This window comes from Hypanus sabinus, chromosome 1, assembly GCF_030144855.1.
Source record: "Hypanus sabinus isolate sHypSab1 chromosome 1, sHypSab1.hap1, whole genome shotgun sequence".
Lineage (NCBI taxonomy): Eukaryota > Metazoa > Chordata > Chondrichthyes > Myliobatiformes > Dasyatidae > Hypanus > Hypanus sabinus.
Window position 1 is genome coordinate 99,393,872 of NC_082706.1, and position 20,618 is coordinate 99,414,489.

The 20,618-nt window shown below is 41.8% G+C and overlaps 1 protein-coding gene across 1 annotated transcript in view; it reads left to right on the plus strand.

Moving 5' to 3' along the window:
• LOC132395717 (myelin basic protein-like) overlaps nucleotides 1–20,618 on the plus strand; it is a 171,939-nt gene that overhangs the window by 138,949 nt on the left and 12,372 nt on the right. The window contains exons 6-8 of the mRNA XM_059972668.1: nucleotides 11,670–11,774; nucleotides 15,681–15,713; nucleotides 16,441–16,482. Coding sequence (XP_059828651.1) covers nucleotides 11,670–11,774; nucleotides 15,681–15,713; nucleotides 16,441–16,482 — 180 coding nt within the window. The remainder of the gene's footprint in view (nucleotides 1–11,669; nucleotides 11,775–15,680; nucleotides 15,714–16,440; nucleotides 16,483–20,618) is intronic.

A 20,618-nucleotide genomic window follows, 5' to 3' on the forward strand; every position in this document is an offset into this window, starting at 1 on the left:
CATCAATGCACCTCATCTCAAGTTCTCTCACTTACATGCTTCTGAGCATGTAAACCACATAGTGTACTTGCCTAGAAGATGACAGGCCTCCTGCATCCTGACACTATCTGAACCCAGTGAAGCGCTTACGGAAGTGCATTCTCTGTGATTGTGTTAGAAACACGACTGCCAATTTTCACACAGCAAACATGCAGAGAAAGTAACGAGATGATGGCCGCATAATCTGAGAGTGAAGTATTGCCCAGGATCTTAGGACAGTCTTTGCTGCATCAAAGTAGCACATCTGTAGGAGCTGTTACTTACACCTCTGTAGGTCCCAATGGCTTGACCCATGTTCAAAGTAAATTAATTATCAAAGTACGTATATGCCACTATATTCTGCCCTGAGATTCTTTTTCATGAAAGCATTCAGTGTAGAACAAAGAGATACAGTAGACTCAGTGGAAAAACGACATACAAAGATTGACAAACAACCAAGTTGCAAAAGGAAAGAGACTGCAATACAAAACAAGCAAGCAAATAAGTACTGAAAACATCAGCTGTAGTCCTTGTCAGTCAGTCCATAGGTTGTGGTATTAGTTCAGTGTTGAGGTGCGTGAAGGTCCAGGAGCTTGATGGTTGTAGGGTAATAATGGTTCTTGAACCTGGTGGTGTGGGACCTAAAGCTCCTGTACCACCTTCTTGATGGCAGCAGTGAGATTAGGGCATAGCCTGGGTGGTGGGGGTCATTGATGGGTACTGCTTCCTTGTGGCAGCCTTCCTTGTAAATATGCTCAGTGGTGGGGCCAGGATATAAATTGGGGTCAGAATAGGAATTTAAAAGTAAATTATAAGCCCTCATCCTGAGGTTGAGTTCAGTTTGGCTGTAATCAAGTCATGTTTCGATTCAACAGCTGAACAGGCAGTGGGCAGATTCTCACTTTACCATCTCTGCTCCAACAGTGCAGCTATGCTTCAGCACGGCTTGGGAGAAGCTGCCCAGAATCTGTGCTCGAGGCTTTGGTGTACAGAGGTGCAATGCTGAGGAGTGGCACAGCAGGTAGAGCTACTGCCTCACAACACCAGAGAACACATTCAATCCTGACCTCTGGTGCTATCTTTGCGGAGTTTTCACATTCTTCCTGTGATTGCATGGGTTTCTTCTAGGTGTGCCAGTCTCCTCCCACATCCTAAAGACGTGTGGATTGGTAACCGGCCATTGAAAATTGCCAATAGTGTACAAGTGAAAGATCATTGATGGAAGTCTTCATCATTTTCATTATATGCCATATCGTATGACGTGAGTGATCTTGATCTATGATCATGATTGTTCCTGGCAATTTTTTTTGCAGAAGTGGGTTGACATTGCCACCTTCTGGGCAGTGTCTTTACAAGACAGGTGAACCAGACCTCCTTCAATATTCTTCAAAGATTGCCTGCTGGTGTTAATGATCACATAACCAGGACTTGTGATGTGCACCAGCTGCTCATATGACCATCCACCATCCACTCCCATGGCTTCAAGTGACCCTGATTGGGGGCCTAAGCAGGTGCTACACCTTGCCCAAAGTTGACCCGTAGGCTAGTGGAGGGAAGAAGCGCTTTACACCTCCTTTGCCAGAGACGCATCTCTACCCTGCCGTCCAAAGTTGATGGAAATATTGGGAAAGCAAAATAGGTTAGGATAAGGTCTGCATGAATTTGGGTGCTTCACCCTGTCTACATCTTTTCTGATTATTTACACCTCCATAAAATCACACTCCTCAGTCTGAGTACAGTTCTCTCACCACAGTACTAATGAGAGAGTGGAGAGGTTTAAAGCTATGGTAGCACATTGTAGCTTTGAGGAAAGGTGCTATTGTGTGACCTGCTATCTCCTGCATCTGCATCTTGGTGGTTTAATTATGAGAAGATGGTGTTGATGGTGTGCTTTGCTTCAAACTTCTGTTCAGTGCAAGCAGTACTTAATGTTAAATAAAATCAGAAAATGCAAGGAATACTCAGCAGGTTGGGCAGCATCTGCAGAGAGAAAAAAATTGGATTAACATCTATGGCTGAAGATCTTTCAGCAGGTCTTCCTGCTTGGTTGAGGAATTGCACATTTTCTCTTTTTTTCAGCACCTGTCTTTTATTAAATGTTCATCTATATTGAAAATCGCCTACAAGAAAGCTGCTGGCTCTTCCTCCCTCCCCACAGTCACATTTAAGGTCTCTTTATAAAAACTGATCTATGCTCATATAGAAGAGACTACAGATGCTAGAATCTGGAGCAACACAAACAGTTGCATCTGCGTCTGGTGAGGGTGAGAGAAATTAGTACAGAGGAAGGATACATAGCAGTCCTAATGCAAGGTTTCAATCCAAAACTTTGTCACGTCCTTTCCCCCTAAATATGGTGCTCGACCCACTGAGTTCCTCCGGCAAATTGCTGTGTTTATAAAGCAGCTCTGTGATCTCAGTTCACCTCAAGTCCTTTACAGCCAGTTAGTACCTCTCAGGTCCAGCTTCATACGAAATGTTGTAAGTATGACTTGAGGATAAAAGCTCCCACAACAGTGGTATGACAGTGGCCACGATGTCAATGTTTTGAAATGTATTTGATAGATTATTGTTGACCATAAACACAAAGAAATTCTTCAAAGTAATGGTTCTGTAATTAAAATGAAGGAGAATGGCTGTTTCTTTCCCTTTGAGCAAATGAGGCTGGGTGGAGGGCAGGCAGAGAGAGATCTAATAGAGATGTACAAAATTATGAGTATGTAGATGGTGAGAAACCTCTCTCTAGCAGTTATCTAAACTTTGAGTCAGGAGTAAGAGATTTAGAGGGGATATAAGGATTTTTTTTTCCATCCACATCACGGTTGGATCACAGGTGGAGCAGATATTTCACATTTTATAAAATTATCTAGATGAACATTTCTGAATCTTGGCAATTGAAGGCCAGGTGCTGTTAAGTGGGATAATTATAGATGGTTGTTGAATGGTCAGCATAGACATGGTGGGTCGAATGGCGTGTTTCTTTGCTGTTTGACACTGTTGGGACCTCCCAGTAATAGGTAAAACACAACAGCAGCAGGTCTTTCCATTCTTTGTGTGTATCTCTGATGTACGTAGTAAAATTTATTGGTTTGTAGTAGAGAATGAAAATATTGAGGTAGTGTTCATGGACTGGTTCATTATCCATTCAGAAATCTAATGAAGTCAAATGGCAGAGTGAAGAAGCTGTCCCTAAAACGTTGAGTGTGTGTCTTCAGGCTCCTGTACCTCCTTCCTGATTGTAGCAAAGAGAAGAGGGCATGTTCTAGGAGATGGGGATAATCTCCTTAATGGGCGCTGCCTTTGTGAGGCACTGCCTTTTGAAGATGTTCTTGATGCTGGGGAGGCTAGTACTCATGATGAATCTGGCTGAGTTTTCAATTCTCTACAGCTTTTTCTGATCTTGTGCGGCCCCTTCATACTAGATGGGATGCAACCAGTTAGATTGCTCTTCAAATTCACATTTTGGCATGAAGTCCTTTGTCAGAACAAGCAGCATATATCAGAAGAGCTTGAATTCAGAAATTTACAGTTTTCAGTAGGGGATAACTTCTTAGTTCCTTCCTCTTTCAAAAATGCCTTTGTTTTTTTCTCAATTTACAGAGCAACCCAAACAGGGAACTTGAGGAAACTGATTGTAACATGCGATGTAGAAGAACATTAAATCCCTGGCTGGTCTGGTAAATCCAACCTTGCTAAACTTATTGTCAAATTATAATATCATGCAGAATAGACTTCAGTCCTTGTGATTTTTGAAGGAGAATTAAGAAGTGTTTAAAATTGTTAAAGGATTAAAAGGATAATTGATATCATTAAAGGAATATCTAAAATAGGTGTTCGTCCTTCAAAGTGGAGACCAGAATAAAGAAGAATTACCATAAAATTAAAACTAAGCTCTTCAGCTGTGTTATGGCTTTAAATCAGCCATAAGCTCTTTGAATTGTAGAATTGGATTGAGGGATTAAATGTTCCACATGTTCCTCTGTATCTTTCAAAACTTGCATTTGTCTTTATCTCTACGGTGGGGGAGAGGCATTTGCTCGGTTTGTTATTGCCACACGTACTGAGATACAGTGAAAACTTTTCTCATTGTGTGCCATACATAAGAACCTCAAGGTAGGAGAGAGACTGGGAGATCTAGAGTTCACCTTTATATATGAGAGGTTCCAAGCATTTACTTTCTTCAATCACTGCAGTCCAACTGAATGATGGCCATGATATAACTAGGCAACTTGTTGAAACCAGGTAATGCCTCTTTTTCATATTATCAAGCCTCTGCCTTGACCTTGATTTATAACAACCATCTCCATTCTTCACTGTAATGTGAGTCCTTTTCATCCCATACAACACAGAACAGTGCAGCATGGGAACAGAGCTCTTGCTCCACAATGTTTGTGCTGTGCACAATACCAAATTAAACTAACCCCTTCTGCCTCGACATGACCCATATTCCTCCATTGCCTGAATATTTATGCACCTATCCAAAAGTCTCTTGAGCTGCACTATTGTACTTGCTTCCACCTTGACTGACAAGCACCTACCACTTTGTCCACACATCCCCTTTAAATGTTTCCCCTCGGAGTTTAGAACCGTTGAATACTAGAGGACATAGTTTACTTTGGTATTCTGCGCCTCTCATAATATTGTAAACTTCTATATGGCTGATTGAGAGGTATGTTAACTTCTCAACTAAGTGGTTTTGCCAAGCTACCAATTCTAAGAAAAGGGACAAATAACTTGATATTAGTTACTAATAATAATTTACTTTTTATGGATAAAAGTTCACTAGCTTTTAATTTTGCAGAAACACCACATACTGGTAGTTTCAGTAACTAGCCAGGATATTAGGAGTCAATGGAAGATGAGTTGGAGAAAGAGTTCTGCATTGTTGTAATGTTATTGTTACTCTTTTATTGCAATTCCCTCTCTCCTTGATTCTGTGAATGCTCATGGATCTCTGCAGTAGGAAGATAGGGACCAGCCATAGTTTTACACTATGTTCACTTTTGTAACTAGCCACAAATTAGTCTCAGGCAATGCTTCTGGGTCAAGCGCAACTTGCTTCCAACCTTGTTGTCTGGGATCTGAGACTGGTGGGGGATGCTCAGCGTCCAGCACGTAGATGGAGGTGAAGAGAGGAAATGGATTTATGTGCGCTCACAGTAAAACGCTTCAGTGCCATCCCCAGTAAACCGTTAAGCATTTTAAATCCATCAGATTTGACTGACTGTGTTCAGAGTCTCTACACCTGGCCCTGGAGAGGACACAGATATCAGTTTGTTTATCCTGCCAAGGGATCTAGAGGAGTTTGCAGAGACAGCACTGCTTGTACCTCCCAAACAATTCGTGTCTCTGATGTAGGTAGTCCCAGCCTCAAAGACAAGGGAGGGATCACTGACGCTCATGAGACACCTATCACCTGCTGGTTCTTGCTTACCGCTTTTTATACTGGGTTCTTCCCCCCTTTCTTTGTAGTCCAGATGAAGGGTCTCGACCCAAAACGTTGACTGCCTACTTCTCTCCGGAGATGCTGCCTGGCCCACTGATTTCCTCCAGGGCTGTGTGTTTTGCTCCATGAGTACTGTATTTGAGGTCAGAATCTTTAAGCAGTTCTTCCTTGGGCAAGAAAGGCTATGCAGGGGTTGGTGGTGAGCATCATCACCTTTCAGGGATGGCTGCAGAGATACAGAAATTACAACCATCAGCTAACAATCTGCAGAGTGCTTTCCATGGTTTGTCTGCCAACCTGTGGCACTTGTTTGTAACTGCAGCCGATTTCAGTCAGACACTGCAGTGGCTTTCTGACAGGAGTGAAGGTAACTCAGATTTTTTTACCCCTCTTTGCCAATATTACCAAATGAATCCATTTGTAGAGATCATGTTGGCCCTGATGTTGCTGGAAAGCTGTGCAGCTTACATTCTCTTCTGCCTCCAGGGTACAATCTCAGCCTCCTGGTCAGAATGTAATGTTTTTAAATTTCATTTAGAGATACAGCACAATAACAGGCTTTTCCAGCCCTCTGAGCCCACACTGATTACATCCACGTGCCCAATTACCTACTTACCCGTATGTCACAAAATAAAAATGCCTTTGAAAAGAAATAAACTGCAGATGCCAGGAATTTGCAATGAAAGCAGAACCTGTCTGAAATACTCAACAGGTCAGGCAGCGTCTGTGGAGAGAGAAATAGTTAGAATTTCAGTTAAAGTACAGCTTTGTGGATGAGAAGTTATCAGAGTAGAGTCAAGGTCAAAAGCCAAAGTTTATTGTCACATGCACAAATGCAATGGGGAAAACTTGCATGCAGCAGCATTAAGGCACTTAGGATTACATATACAGCATTCATAAGAAAAACATAAATTTTCACAGGAAAGAATACAATTGAACAAATAAAGCAATGTCCACAGAAGAGATGAAGTTGCAATGAGATCAGATCTGTTGTTATTAGATGGTCGAGCTATTTATTTGCTCCTCCTCCTGATTAGCATGTTCCTATGTTGCCATGCCCTGTGCCCTTGACCTTCTGGTAGAAGTTATGTGTTCGAGAGGTGCTGTTGAAGTAGCCTTGGTGAATCGCTGCAGTGCATTTTGTACATGGTACACCCTGCAGGCACTGCCAGTCAATAGAGGAAAGTGATGGACAGGATACCAGTCCCAGATGGTGTTGGGCTTCTTAAAGGTGGACCTGCACTCAACTAGACAAGGCAGAATGGCACTGTAGTGCAGTTGGTAGAATCACTACATTCCAGTGCCAGAGAACCAGCTTCAATCCTGGTATTGGGTACTGTCTGTGTGGAGTTTCTCATTTTCCTTGTACTGCATACGTCGCTTCCCACACCCCAAAGCCAAGTGAGCTGGTAAGTTAATCGAATGTTGTAAATTGTCCCTAGTGGGTGGAAGAAGTGGTGGAATCTGGGGAGAAGTTGATGGGAATGGGGGGAGGATAAAATACGTGATTAATGTACGATTGGTGTAAATGGGTGGTTGATGGTTTGCGCAGACTGGAGAGCCTCTTTCCAAGCTGTGCCTTTCTGTACGGTGCTAAAATTCCACCAAACTCTTAGACTGGTCGCTGAGTCATTATTAAAAGCTTTTCACTTTTGGGCATCAAATTCCATTTCTTTACATTACTAGTTAATAAGCTGGAGTTGTGGCAGTGAGAATAAATCTTACCACGGTACAGTAAAACTCTGATAATTCACTATCTAATTGTTCGGACACCCTGATAATTTGGCATCTGGCTGACAAGGTGATGTGTCCAATGCTCCCTTTCATCCTCTGGAGGTCCTCTTCCCACACCCCTTATTAACACATTGGGGCCCAGTTCCTATGTTCCCTTTGAACTCATTGGAATCTCTTCACACAACCCTTATCAACTTCCACACATATAAACTCACCAGGATCCAGTAAAGCTCCCACAGTCCAGTTCCTGCACTCCATTTAAACTCACTGGAATCTGTTCAACTTGCCTATATTTGAAAAAAGATGAATTTGAATTGTGTTGGAGCATTACAAGAAGTAACATCTAATCTGGAAAATCAGGTCCCAAGATGTTAACTTATCAGGGTGCAACTGCAGTTTTTAAATTTGAAATTGGTTTCAAAAGCTGTAGATCCACAGAGATTGCTGTAGAAGACCAGCAGCCTATGTAAGATGCCATGCATGAAAGGAAACCTATTGACTTTACCAAATCTGGTTTATAGAACTCCAAACCTTATGATTACAAAAAAATACTTGCTCATCGAGCTATTTCTGATGAATCAAAGATGTTGAGAAAGGCCATTCTAGACCAACTCTTGGGGGAAACCTGCAAAACCACGGCAATAAATGTTGGCCTTGCAGATGATGCCCAAATCAAGTTTTAGGATCTGGTGGGCCAGGCACACATCACTGCACTGGGATACCTGATCCTCTTTGCATTTCTTGAGCACTTTATCTTAATGTAGTGAGCTGCCCCAAGATACCAAATTGCAAGCAAGATGTGTAAGTGAGACGTGCAGTAGACCTTAAGTATTGTCTTGAAGGAGAAAGAGAGAGATGATTTTAGGATGGGAATGCAATATAAAAAAAAATCCAGTCTTTCAGTCTTTATTGGCAGGATGTCAACATCACCGGCAGTACCGGCATCTGTTGTCCATTCCTAACTGCCCCCAACTGACAAACTGCATGGGCAATTAAAAATCTACCTTACCGGTAGGCCAGGGGTACAGAGGAGGTAAGAATGGCTGGTTTACACTCAGAGACATTAGAAAGTTGATTGGCTTTTACAGTTTTCTGTAATTTCATGGTTGCCTATAGTGACTCAAGCTTTTATTTAAAAGAAATCCATATCTACTTAATTCTGTGAATGTAAATTTCCCACAATGAGATTTAAACTCCTGAGTCTGGATCACTTAGTTCTAACCTCTGATCATTCTCCAGTATCTAAACCACTACACTCACCTATCATGTCCCACTGCACTGTTCAACAGCTGGGAACATCTTTCAATTCTTCAAATTAAATTTCCAATTAATCTCCTCCTCCTCCCGTTAAATCTTTGGCCCAACATTTCCCAACATCGGGGTTTAATTCAGTTATCCCATGCTTACTTTGATATCTCTGTGTATGACCATGTACAACAAAAATAAACCCCAGAACAGAGATTTATTTTAGTATCAAAAGCCTAGCAACAGAGAATATTGTCATGACAACATATTGAGATAATTTGGTGAACTAAGCTCACAGAGAATTTATCCTTGTTTTGACCTTTGCAATTGTTGTCTTAACATTCACAAAGGATGTATTTTATGTCTACTGAATCCATTCTTCAGAGGCAAAGAACATGTAAAAAATTGGTCTGTTTTCCTGGTATTAGTAATTGTGTACTTACCTAAGCCAAAATGATGTTACCATTTTACAGTAGTGCTATACATTTAAAATGTACTTTATTTCAAGATACTTTTCTCAGTATTTTCATCCAGCAATATATGTAAAGTTATAAGTAAATTATAAGTTTGTTTGCTCTGGAGCTGTGGAATCTCAGTAGAGAGGTGATACAAGCTTTTAAAAGTGAGAGGCATAGAGTAGAAGGCTAGCATCTTTATCCCAAAGATCCTAATACTGGAGGACATACATTTAAGGTGAGAGGGTGAAAGTTCATAGGAGATGGGGCTCTTTTTTTACACAATGAGTATCTGGAATGTGTTGCCGGGGTGTTGGTGGGGGACAAATACAATAAAGGTGCTTAAGAGAATCTTGGGTGCATGAAGTGCAGAGAACAAAGAAATATAGGCATCATGCAGGCAGGGGGGACTAGTTTGGTTAGGTGTGTAATTGCTGGTTTTAATCAGTTCAGCGCAACATGCTGGGCCCCAGGGGCCAGTCTCTGTGTTGTGCTGTACTGTTCTATGCTTTGACCAGCATCTGATTGCTTCTATCCCTTTTCATCTACGGGTTTTCCTTCCTTCACCTCACCTTCCCCCCAGCCACCCCACCTGCACGTCCTTGCACAGAGTTCTTGGTGGTCTAACTGTCCAAATCTTTATAATGCTGTATGAGATCATTGTTAACCAAAACCACATAATCATGGCAGTTTTATAATAAGGGGAAAAATATTTGGTCTACACTAACTGAAAAGGAACAAACTACTGAGGCTAATTCCACCCTTCAGTCCAGACACCTACAAGTTGCACCATATCAGGTGATCATCGGGTATCTCTTACATCTGGGCTCTCCACCTACCATAAAACATAGGAGCAGAATAAGGCCATTCAACCCATTGAGTCTGCTCTGCCATTCCATCATGGCTGATCCCGGATTGCACTCAACCCCATACACCTGCCTTCTCGCCATATCGTTCAGGAAATAATCAACTTCCACTTTAAGTATACCCACGGGCTTGGTCTTTACCACTGTCTGTGGCAGATCATTTCACAGATTCACCACTCTCTATTTAAAAAAAATAATTCCACCTCACTTTCAGGCTGTGAATTTCAGTCCACCTTTGAGTTTTAAGGTAAAAATACCCTCTAATATTTCTGTGAATCTGTGTTGTCCTTGTTGCTGCTTTCTGCTAAGGGTGTTGTCCTTTCTCTCCAGGCTTTAGCATTTTATGCCCCCCATTAAATCTCTTCACAGTCTCACAGGCTAATAGTAGGGAAGATTGGTTTAAAAAAATCCTTCCAGGGAATAGGGAGCACCTTAAGGAGAAAGTTCATTCAGGAAATACCAAGATTTCAGTTCTTGGCGTTTAATGGATAAGTTACATGCTAGGAACAGAAATAAAGATGTATGGAGACCTTGTCCAGTAGATTGCACAGGAATTTGTTCACGTGTGTACAATAAAAGTTTGAGTGTTGTGGCAATCAAGGTCAACCCATTCTAATTCTTCCTGAACAGGACTTCATGGTTAGAGTTGTGTTGCCTTAGGCACTGAAAATGAAATGGTATGTTGGCCTGAAATGGAGGATGGTTTAAGTACAAGGGAAGTCAAACTGCAATTAAAAAGCCCTGTTGAGACTACGCCTAGAACAGGAAAGGATTTACAGCGAGAGAGCGAATGTTCAATTTAGCCTTAAATCTACAGGAGTCTGAGAGAGCATTCATTCACAGTGTATTCACCTGGTGAGTCATTGTGCGACATATCAGAATCAGGATTATAACCATCGTCTTATATGATATGAAATTTGTTGCTTTCAACAGTTGTGCAAAGTAAAGACATAAAATTTCTGTAAGTTCCAAATTAAATATATAGTGTATAAAAAGGGAATAACAAGGTAATGTTCATGGACCATTCAGGAATGTCCTGGCTGCAGGGAAGCAGCTGTTTCTGAATCATTGACTGTGGGTCTTCAGCATCCCGTACCACTCCGAGATGGTGGTAGTGAGAAGAGGGCACGTCCCAGATGATGGGGGTCTTTGGTGATGGTTGCTGCTGCCTTGAGTCTCTTCATGGTGGGAAGAGTTGTGCCTGTGTGGAGCGGGCTGAGTCCACTGCCCTCTGCAGCCTCTTGTGAGTTGTGTATGTAATTCCAAACATTGTTAAGGAAGTACACGTGCATTCCACAAGTTTCTCAGTGAATGAAGGAATATGGAGATTGGTCTTGACTGGCAATAAACAAAGCAGGCTTTCCTGCGTGTGTCCCATAACCAGAAATTGGAACGTCTCTTGTTGCCAGCATGCTCTTGGTGTATTGGTATTGGTTTATTATCAACACATGTACTAGGATACAGTGAAAAGTTTTTGTCTGTGTTCTATCCAGTTTGTTCCATACATAAGTGCTTTGAGGTTTTAAAAATAAAAATGACGCAGAATTGTCATTCTCATTCAGAGTAACCCGCTTGCTTCTGAACTCTTTATCCCATTTAATGTTGCCAGTAAAAGATTTTTTATATTTTTATATTTTCAAACATCATTGAAATGTCAATCTGGAATGTTAATACTGTTACAATTGGTGCAAAACTGACAGATTCTATGAGAATTGCTTTTAATTTTTACTACTTGTATCTGCTATACTAAATGACTTCTGTTTAAAATTCACATTGGCACTTACACAATTGTAAACATGGTGAGTGATTAACGTAAAATAGAATGGTGATTAGTTACTTGTTTGATCTTTCAAAATTCCGGTTGTATTTCAGTATCTTTATGTTAAAAGAGACTATGTGTTTCAGGAACCAGCAAGGGGTGTGTTAATGGCCCCCACTATGCACAAGGCACATCATGGAGCAGGAAGGCAGAGTGACGATAGCGCTGTTGTCCACTTCTTTAAGAACATGGTGAGATCTTGTTGGTGTTTTTAGTTGGGCAGTGGGTTGTCTCTTATCTTCAAGCCACAATGCTGATTATCTTTCAAGAGAAGTGTGAATAATGTGGACATGAGTTATGTCTCCATTGCATCCAGTGATTAAAACCAAAGGAAAGCTGCAGATTACACAGTGTTAGGAACTAGGGAAGCTGCTCAAGCCATCCCAGCCTACCTTTTCACAACTGTTCACTCTATTTACTTTCCAAGCAACTCCGGTAATTTGGAGCACTGCTCAAGAAAAAGATTGTGCTAAGTGCTATATCCTTCCTTTGTGAAATGGACTGTCTTTACCTCATCATCAGAAATATTCGTCTATTGCCATAAACACATTATGCCGTTCACCAGTCTGAATCAGAGACAAACCCATGTGTATGAAGTTCACGCCATTGTCACCCGAAGGGCCCCCACACTCAACTATCTTATTAAAGCTGTTAGAAGAAATTACCTTTTACTCTTGAAAACTACATCCCCTGTTGCTCTGCTGCAAGCTACCCTGTTTAAGCTAGCTCTTCTAAATGTGAGGTCCCTTTCAAATAAGACTTCTATCTTGAATGATTTTATTGCCTCTACAGCCCTTGATTTTATATTCTTATCTGAGACCTGGTTAAAGTCAAATAAATACAGATAGTTATCTGAACTGTGTCCACCTGACTACCAGTTTCAGGGTACCAAAGTGAGCTTGCCAACGTGTTTTAAAAAAAGCATTTTAGCTGCAATCTATTCTCTGTCAATGAGTTTTCAAGTTTTGTGGTACATACTGTATGTCTAAAATTTGCAGTATGGATCCTGTCCTCTGCATTAGCATTTATCACCCTCCTAAATCCAATGCCTTGTTTCTCTTGGAATTCTCAGAATTCTTATCCTCTGTTAGGTTGAACAATGACAGGATTCTCATCTCTGGTGATTTCAGTATTCAAATTAATGCTCTCTCAAATGTGAACTTTATGGCAGCTTGAATTCATGAGTTTACTAGACAGTCTAGATCTCACCTAGCATGTCTCTGAGGTCACCCATTGACACATGATTTAGTAATGACAAAAGGGTTAAATATTGGCTCTCTGTCTGATGCCACCATCTCCGATAATTTTTGTGTACTTTTTGACGTCCTCCTACCTGGAACCAAGACAACGGAAGAAACTACAGTTTAAGAAAAGCGGTTTCTTGATGCTGCAACACAACTTAAGTTTGTTGAGCCGGCTAGTTTATCTGACCCATGTCCCCTACACTGCTCAGTAAATAGAATGGCTGATTCTTTCAACAATAACTTGACAAGTATATTAAACACACTTAGGGTTAAAAAGAAATCACTCAGTAAAATGTCTCCATGGTTAAACAATTCTGCCCATGGACGCAAAAGGTCATGCAGAGTAGCTGAGGGAAAATGAGGAAAACTGGATTAGAAGTCCACCATAATATTTTCAAGGAAAATGTTGGCCCCTTTACTGCTGCTACAATGCTCTGCAAGAAGAGCTCATTTTCCCAAGATTAATACAGAGAATAATGGTGATTTCAGAATATTGTTGTCAACTACAAACCAACTGTTGAGCCCTGCCCCAACCTATAATCAGAATCAGGTTTATTATCACCGGCATGTGACATGAAATTTGTTAATTTAGCAGCAGCAGTTCAGTGCAATACATAATACAGAAGAAAAAAAATCAGTCAATTACAGTATATGTATATTGAATAGATTAAAAATCCTGCAAAAAACAGAAATAATATATATTTAAAAAGTGAGATAGTGACCAAGGGTTCAATGTCCATTTAGCAATCAGATGTCAGAGGGGAAGAAGCTGTTCCTGAATCATTAAGTGTGTGCCTTCAGGCTTCTGTACCTCCTACCTGATGGTAACAGTGAGAAAAGGGCATGTCCTGGGTGCTGGAGGTCCTTAATAATGAATGCTGCCTTTCTGAGACACCACTTCCTGAAGGTGTCCTGGGTACCTTGTAGGCTAGTACCCAAGATGGAGCCGACTAAATTTACAACCCTCTGCAGCCTGTCAGAATTATCTCCATGGTACAACTACAGAAGTTTTTGAGTGTATTTGTTGACATACCAAATCTCTTCAAATTCCTAATAAAGTATAGCTGATGTCTTGCCTTCTTTATGACTACATCAAAATACGGGACCAGGTTAGATCCTCAGAGATCTTGACACCCAGGAACTTGAAACTGCTCATTCTATCCACTTCCCTCCGAGGATTGGTGTGTGTTCCTTTGTCTTACCCTTCTGGAAGTCCACAATCAGCTCTTTCATCTGACAGACATTGAGTGCCAGGTTGTTGCTGTGACACCACTCTTCTAGTCGGCATATCTTGCACCTGTACGCCCTCTCCTCACCACCTCATTGTCCTCATTCAAGCATCTGCCACAAAGTGTAAGGGGTTTGCAATATTTTTTAATCAACAAAATTATTTCCTTTAGGGAGAGTATAGCTACAGAGACTGATAACATCTACAGACAACTCTCAAAAAGACAGCAACCATGTCCAAATTTACAAGGTTTTGTTCTGATTCAGAATGCTATATGAATGTAACAAAGAGGAAATCATCTACTTGCTGTCTCAACTCTGAGTCTACCACACTTTTGAAGGATACTTTTAATAACGTTTTCAATTCTGTTCGGAAAATTATTAATACATCCCTTGAAACTGGATTTTTTCCAGATGCCTTTATAACTGCAGCTGTCAAACCCCTACTTAAAAAGCCAACCCTTGATAGTGAGGTACAAGCTAACTACAGGTGCATATAAATCTTCCTTCCCTGGGCACGAACCTTGAGAAAGTCATTATCAACTAATTCATCAACTTTCTGAATGAGAACAATATTCTAGCATAGTTTCAGTCAGGTTTTAGAGCAAACCATAGCATGGATCCAGCCCTTACCAAAATTGTCAGCAACCTTAGGCTCAGTACTGATGCCAGCATATCTCCGTTTCAATTCTGATAGGTAAATGCTGCCTTTGACACAATTGACCACAACATCCTCCAGATCACCTGAAGAACTGGGCTGGCCCCTCTGATAGCGCCCTTTATTGGTTTCATTCATTTATCATGGAGAGGATTGTTTTTTGTCTGTCTTGGAGACCATTTTTCTGAGAGATACCTTTTGGTGTTGCTCAGGGAAGCTGCTTTTTTAACAAGTCAAGTCAAGTTTATTGTCATTTATTATCAAACTGCTGGTACAATACACAGTAAAAATGAAACAACATTCCTCCAGGACCCTGGTGCTACATAAAACAACACAAAACTATACTAGACAATATGAGATAACTCAAGGCTGCACCAGACTATGTAAAACAACACAAAAGCTACACTAGACTACAAACCTACACAGGACTATATAAAGTGCCCAAAACAGTACAGGGCAGTACAATAATTAATAAATTAAATAATTATCAAGGCAATAGGCACAGTAGAGGACAAATTTCAATATAATAATAAATTATGTAAATGTCAGTCTAGACTGGGTATTGAGGAGTCTGATGGCTTGGGGGGAGAAATTGTTGCCTTGGTGCCCTACTCTTCTCCATGTTAATGTAGTTGGGACATCGGTTCCGATAGTATCTAAACAATTCTTTTTGTACTATATCTGGTGCTTCTACGCTCTCAATCTGCTCTGTGAATCATCATGGCTGATTTCCCCCCCCCCCCCCCCAACCCATTCTCCTACCTTTTCCCAGAAACCTTTGACTCTCTTGCTAATCAAGAACCTGGTGCAGCTTTGGATATAACAGTGCAAGGATTCCAGTTCTCAACAAGTTTTTTAATAAAGAGAAACTGCATGATTTGCTAAGTGAACATAAAGAAATTTCACCACCGTGTGGTACAACATGTTTATCTCAAATACAACTCCATTACTTTTCTATTTCTTTGCAGATGTCACCAAAGAAGGCACCCAAGCAACAGAAGGTAAATGGTCTTTTTCTCTCTCTGTGACTAGGGTTGGGTTTATGTAGATTGTGACAGGACCAGAAACCAAGGAGTCCCTTTCCTCTTAAAGTCAAGAGAGAACTTTGGGTTTAAACAGCTGTCTTCATTGGCTAAAGACGTGCAGGAAAGTAAAGCACAGGAGAATAATGTACATGAGCATGCAGCAGCTATTTTAGATATACCAAGATCCCACCTACAATAATGAAAGAATTAACAAAGAACTTTTTTTTAAAAATCATCTAGGAAAAGCTTCCTACAGCTTAGCAAGAATTCCCTTACTCTTTCTTGAATAGTGTCATTATTTTTAACTCTAGCCAAGAAGGCAGAGGGGCCTTGGTTTCCCACCTCATATGAAAGCAACTAGGTAAAACTCCCTCAGTGCCCAACCGGAGCATCAGCCTGAAGTCTCTAGAGGAGGACTTGAACTGAAAGCTATTGTCTCAGAGACAAGAGTGCTGTCCACAGAGCAGGAGCTGATCTCCCACAAAGGCAATGTTCTGCAATACTGATATCTTGGTTTGTGATGAACACCAGTGTCCAAATTTATAGTTGATGGTCACTCAGTGCCCTAAGTTAAAGTCCCTCATTGGTTTGAAAGCTCAGGTAGTTTTGATTGTATTCTGTACCTTTATTGTTATGGGGGTTACAATATGTCTCCATTTGTCTTTGGTGATGATCATGTCACCTTTTCTCATCACTACTACAGGGAAAGTTCGGAGCAAGTAGAGCTATCACTAAATTTATTTGGGTAAGGTGTAAGATCTGCATTTGCTGCTGCAAACATAATAGTTACAATGGCTAACAATAATCCATCACCTGAACTGTGCTGCCAGCTTTATCGTTAGACATTTTGGATCATTTTATCATCCAGTGACTGATGAAACCTCATGATAAACTTCATTCCCATACTCGGCTAACTCCATCGGCAGGAACTGGGAGCGGTTTGGCACAGCGTATAATGGTGCTTTGTAGCACAGTGGTTCCAAGTTCATGTTTCCACTGGGCAATAATGTTGAATGGCATATTTATAATGGATAATTGCTTGGTTATCTGATGGCCCCAAGTAAGACACAAGTATATCATTAACACCTTTATATTTGTGGTGCATGTGATGGTTACTAATAAGGTAATGTTGAGCTTGAAAATGATAATTTCACCATAACCCCACTTGGTAGACCTCTCTATGAAGATGAGTAACACTTGTTGCTTCAGCTTGTGTCAGAGGATAAATGAACCAAGCATTTCCTACAATTATTATGCTTCTGTCCAGGTGCAAACTTAGTGCATTGTGTAAGCCAAAATCATGGTCCTGAAGAAGAGTCATGGCCCAAAACATCAGCTGTTCATTTCACCCCACAGATGCTGAGTTCCTCCTGCTTTTTGTGTGTGTAGCTCAAGGTTTTCAGAATCTCTTGTGTCTCAATTAATGAAAACGACGAGGAGCACTGGGAGGAGGAAGAAGAGAAGGACTTCCACCACAAGTGTGAGATGGAGGAGAACTCCTGTGAAACACAAGCACCAGAAAGGGGTGGTTAGGGAAGATGGTCTGCTTCTGTGCTGTAATTCCAGTCTAACTCCATATGGCTTAGTGTTATTTCACTTTCTGTTGATGATAATGAGAGTGTGTTACATTTTCTGCTTGAGCAGCCCAAGAAAACCATAAAGCAAACCTCTGAAGGAAGTCAGCAGATCAAACAGCATTGAATGGCCTACTCCTGCACCTACTGTCTATTGTCTGTGGAGGTGACGTTCTGCGGTCACAGACCTTCACCAGTCCCGATGTAGGGTCTCAAACTGAGACGGCAACTGTCCCTTTCTTCCCCCAGCTGTTGCTTGACCTGTTGAATTCCTCCAGCAGTTTGTTTTTTGCTTCAGGTTCCAGCATCTGCAGTCTCTTGCATGTCCTCTGAGTGAGGCAGGAAAACCAAAATGCTGGAGGAACTCAGTGGATCAGGCAGCATCTGTGGAGGGAAAAAGACACAGCCTTTTGGGATAAAACCCTTTGTTAATTCAGTGAAATATGCAAGGAGACATTAGGACAAAATGAGCAATACTTGCTCAGCAGCATAGGTGACGAGTCGACAGGAGCTGTGCATAGAACAGGCGGTATAGGTAGTCAGCTGGTTTATTTGTATCGCAATCTCAGCAGGTTGAGTTGCATCTGAGAGAGGAGAGGGAAGATGGCCTGTATAAAGAGGAGAAGGGGACTCTCGAGACTGTATCCAAGACAATTGGTGGATTGAGCAGATGACAAACAGGTTGTGCCAGGTAGGGGAGGGGAATGGTGTGGAGATTGGAGATAAAGGCAGGTGACTTACTGATTGAGGCACAGGAAGTGAGAAAAAATATTAGTCAGATGGAGAGAGGAGGAATGTAGAGGCTGGGGATGGATACTGGACAGATATGAGGAGGAATACGAAGAACTACAAGTGCTCCATCCTGATAGGTCAGGAAAGTGATAATGGGATCCTTTAAGGGAGATGGAATCAGGACCTGATGGGGAAGAGTTGGAAGGGAAGTGCGGGGTGCAGGGGGTGGGGGGGGGGGTGTTGCTGAACTGCATGTGCATCCAAATGTTATTTGCAAGGCCCAGTATTAAGTTCCTTTGTAAACAGGGAGGTACTGCGAGGTACTATCTATAATGGAGATGATCATCAGTGATTCAAGTGATACACTCCTGCTGTTAGTATATAGCACAGAGAGAGATTCTTAGCTCTGTCTTCACCCGGAAGGCAGTATTAGGCCCTTGATGTCACTGAATGTGGAGTATGATTGACATTGCCTTTTGAGTGATGGATGGACAGTACTGGTCAGCTGCCCTTCCTGTGCAAGGATCTCAGCCTTGCTATAAACCCAGGCCAGTGGGCTAGGAACCATATTGAAGCGCGGGAGTGAGACCCAGTTTAAAATATGACTAGTAAATAGAACACAGAACAGCACTACACAGAAAAATGGCCCTTTGGGGATAGGAAGGTGGAGCACAGAGCACAAGAAGGGAGGTGGAAGGGGTGTCGGGTAATGGGCAAATGGAGAGGGGAAAGAGCCAGGATGATGGGAGAGATGTGGATTTTTCGGAACAGGGGTTGATAGAATTCTGAATATTAAGGGAATTGTGAGATGTGGATGGGAACAGTGCAGGTAAGTGGAGCTGAGGTAGAAGAACAGCTGAAGCATGGCATGGGTGTAAGTGCTACATGGCCTATTCATTTGTTAGTCACTCCATACATCCTCCAGTGTCGTGACAGAGCTTGATGCAGCTCGTTGAAAACTTCACAATTCTGTTCACCCTTCCTCATCACTCGTTAACCAGCAAGGCCCCCACATGCTCCAAGTGCAAGGCACTTAAGTATAAGCACCTGAATCCAGAAGTTAAAACAATAAATTGGTTCAGTATTGTTACATAAACTGAGGTACAGTGGAAAAACTTTGATTTGCTTGCCATCCATACTGATCGTTTCATTACAACAGTGCCTTATAGAATAAAGTGTTACAGTTACAGAGAAAGTGCAGTTCAGGCAGACAGTAAGGTGCAGAGGCCATGACATAGTGCATTGTGAGGTTAAGAGTTCATATCGTACAAAAGGTTTACTCAATGGTCTTATAATAATGGGTTGCAACTGTCCTAGAGCCTGCTCGTGTGTCTTTTCAATCTTTTGTACCTTCTGCCTATTGGGGAGGGGAGTAAAATGTCTGGGATGGGAGGAGTCTTTGATTATGTTAGCTACTTTACTGATGCAGCGGCGAGAGTAGACAGATTGCAATGAAGGGAGGCTGGTTTCCATGGCGTGCTGAGCTCAGTTCACAACCCTCTGTGGTTACTTGTGGTCACGGGCAGAGCAGTTCACAGAGAAGATACTGCAGCTTTATGTAGGTTTAGGACATAAAGCCATACCAAGCTGTGACTGTCAGATAAGATGTTTTCTATGTTGCGTCAATAAACATTGATTAGGGTAAAGGGGACATGCCAGATTTCTTCAGTCTCCTGAGGAAGTAGGAAGTGTTGGTCCAAGTTGCCTGTGTGTGAAGTTGAATTGAGAGAAATGCTTGCAAGTGCCTCACACGCTCCAACTGTAACCAGGGGTAGCTTCTAGTCATTGTGAGGGTCTCATCGTTAGGAGAGGCGGGAATGAGAAAGAGATAGATGGGAACAGAGACACTCGGACAGACATGGAAAGAGAGACAGACTTGCATTTCAATATCATCTTTCACAGCACCAGTCATTCCACGTATTCATGCAGTGCTTAAACAGAAACTGCAGGAAACACTCAGCAGAGCAGGCCACATCTGTGGGAAGGGAAAGAGTTAATATTTTGGACCTGATGAAGCACCTTTGACTTGAAGCATTGACTTTGTTTCTTTTCCCATAGATGCTGTCTGTCCTGATAAGTGTTTCCAGTATGGTCGGTTTTATTTTAGATTTACAGTAGCTGCAGTATTTTTCTGATTTCCCTACACATACGGCATGGTCTTTGCTGTAAAGCAGGCGACGTGGCAACCAATATGCAGACAGCAGGATCTCATTAATAGCTGTCTGATAACAGCTAGGCTGTTCATTACTGTGAGGTCTAGGGGATCAATATTGACAGACGCCTGACTAATATAACACTAACATCCCTTCCCTCTCCAAAATGGTTCATGGCTTTAGTTTTGTCCTGATTGGAGAGATGAATTGTAAGGTGGGGTGATGGGGAGGGAGGGATAGCGGAGAGAGTGTGCGGAGGAGGAAGGAGAAGAGAGGGGGAGTGGGAGAGAATGTGAGAGAAAGAAAGAAAGAAACCAATGGAGAGGGAGTGAACTTCAAGGAAGAAGGCTGGTGTAGTTTGCCAGGACTCAAGGGCTTGAGTTACAGGGAAAGGTTGGGCAGGCTAGGACTTTATTCCCTGG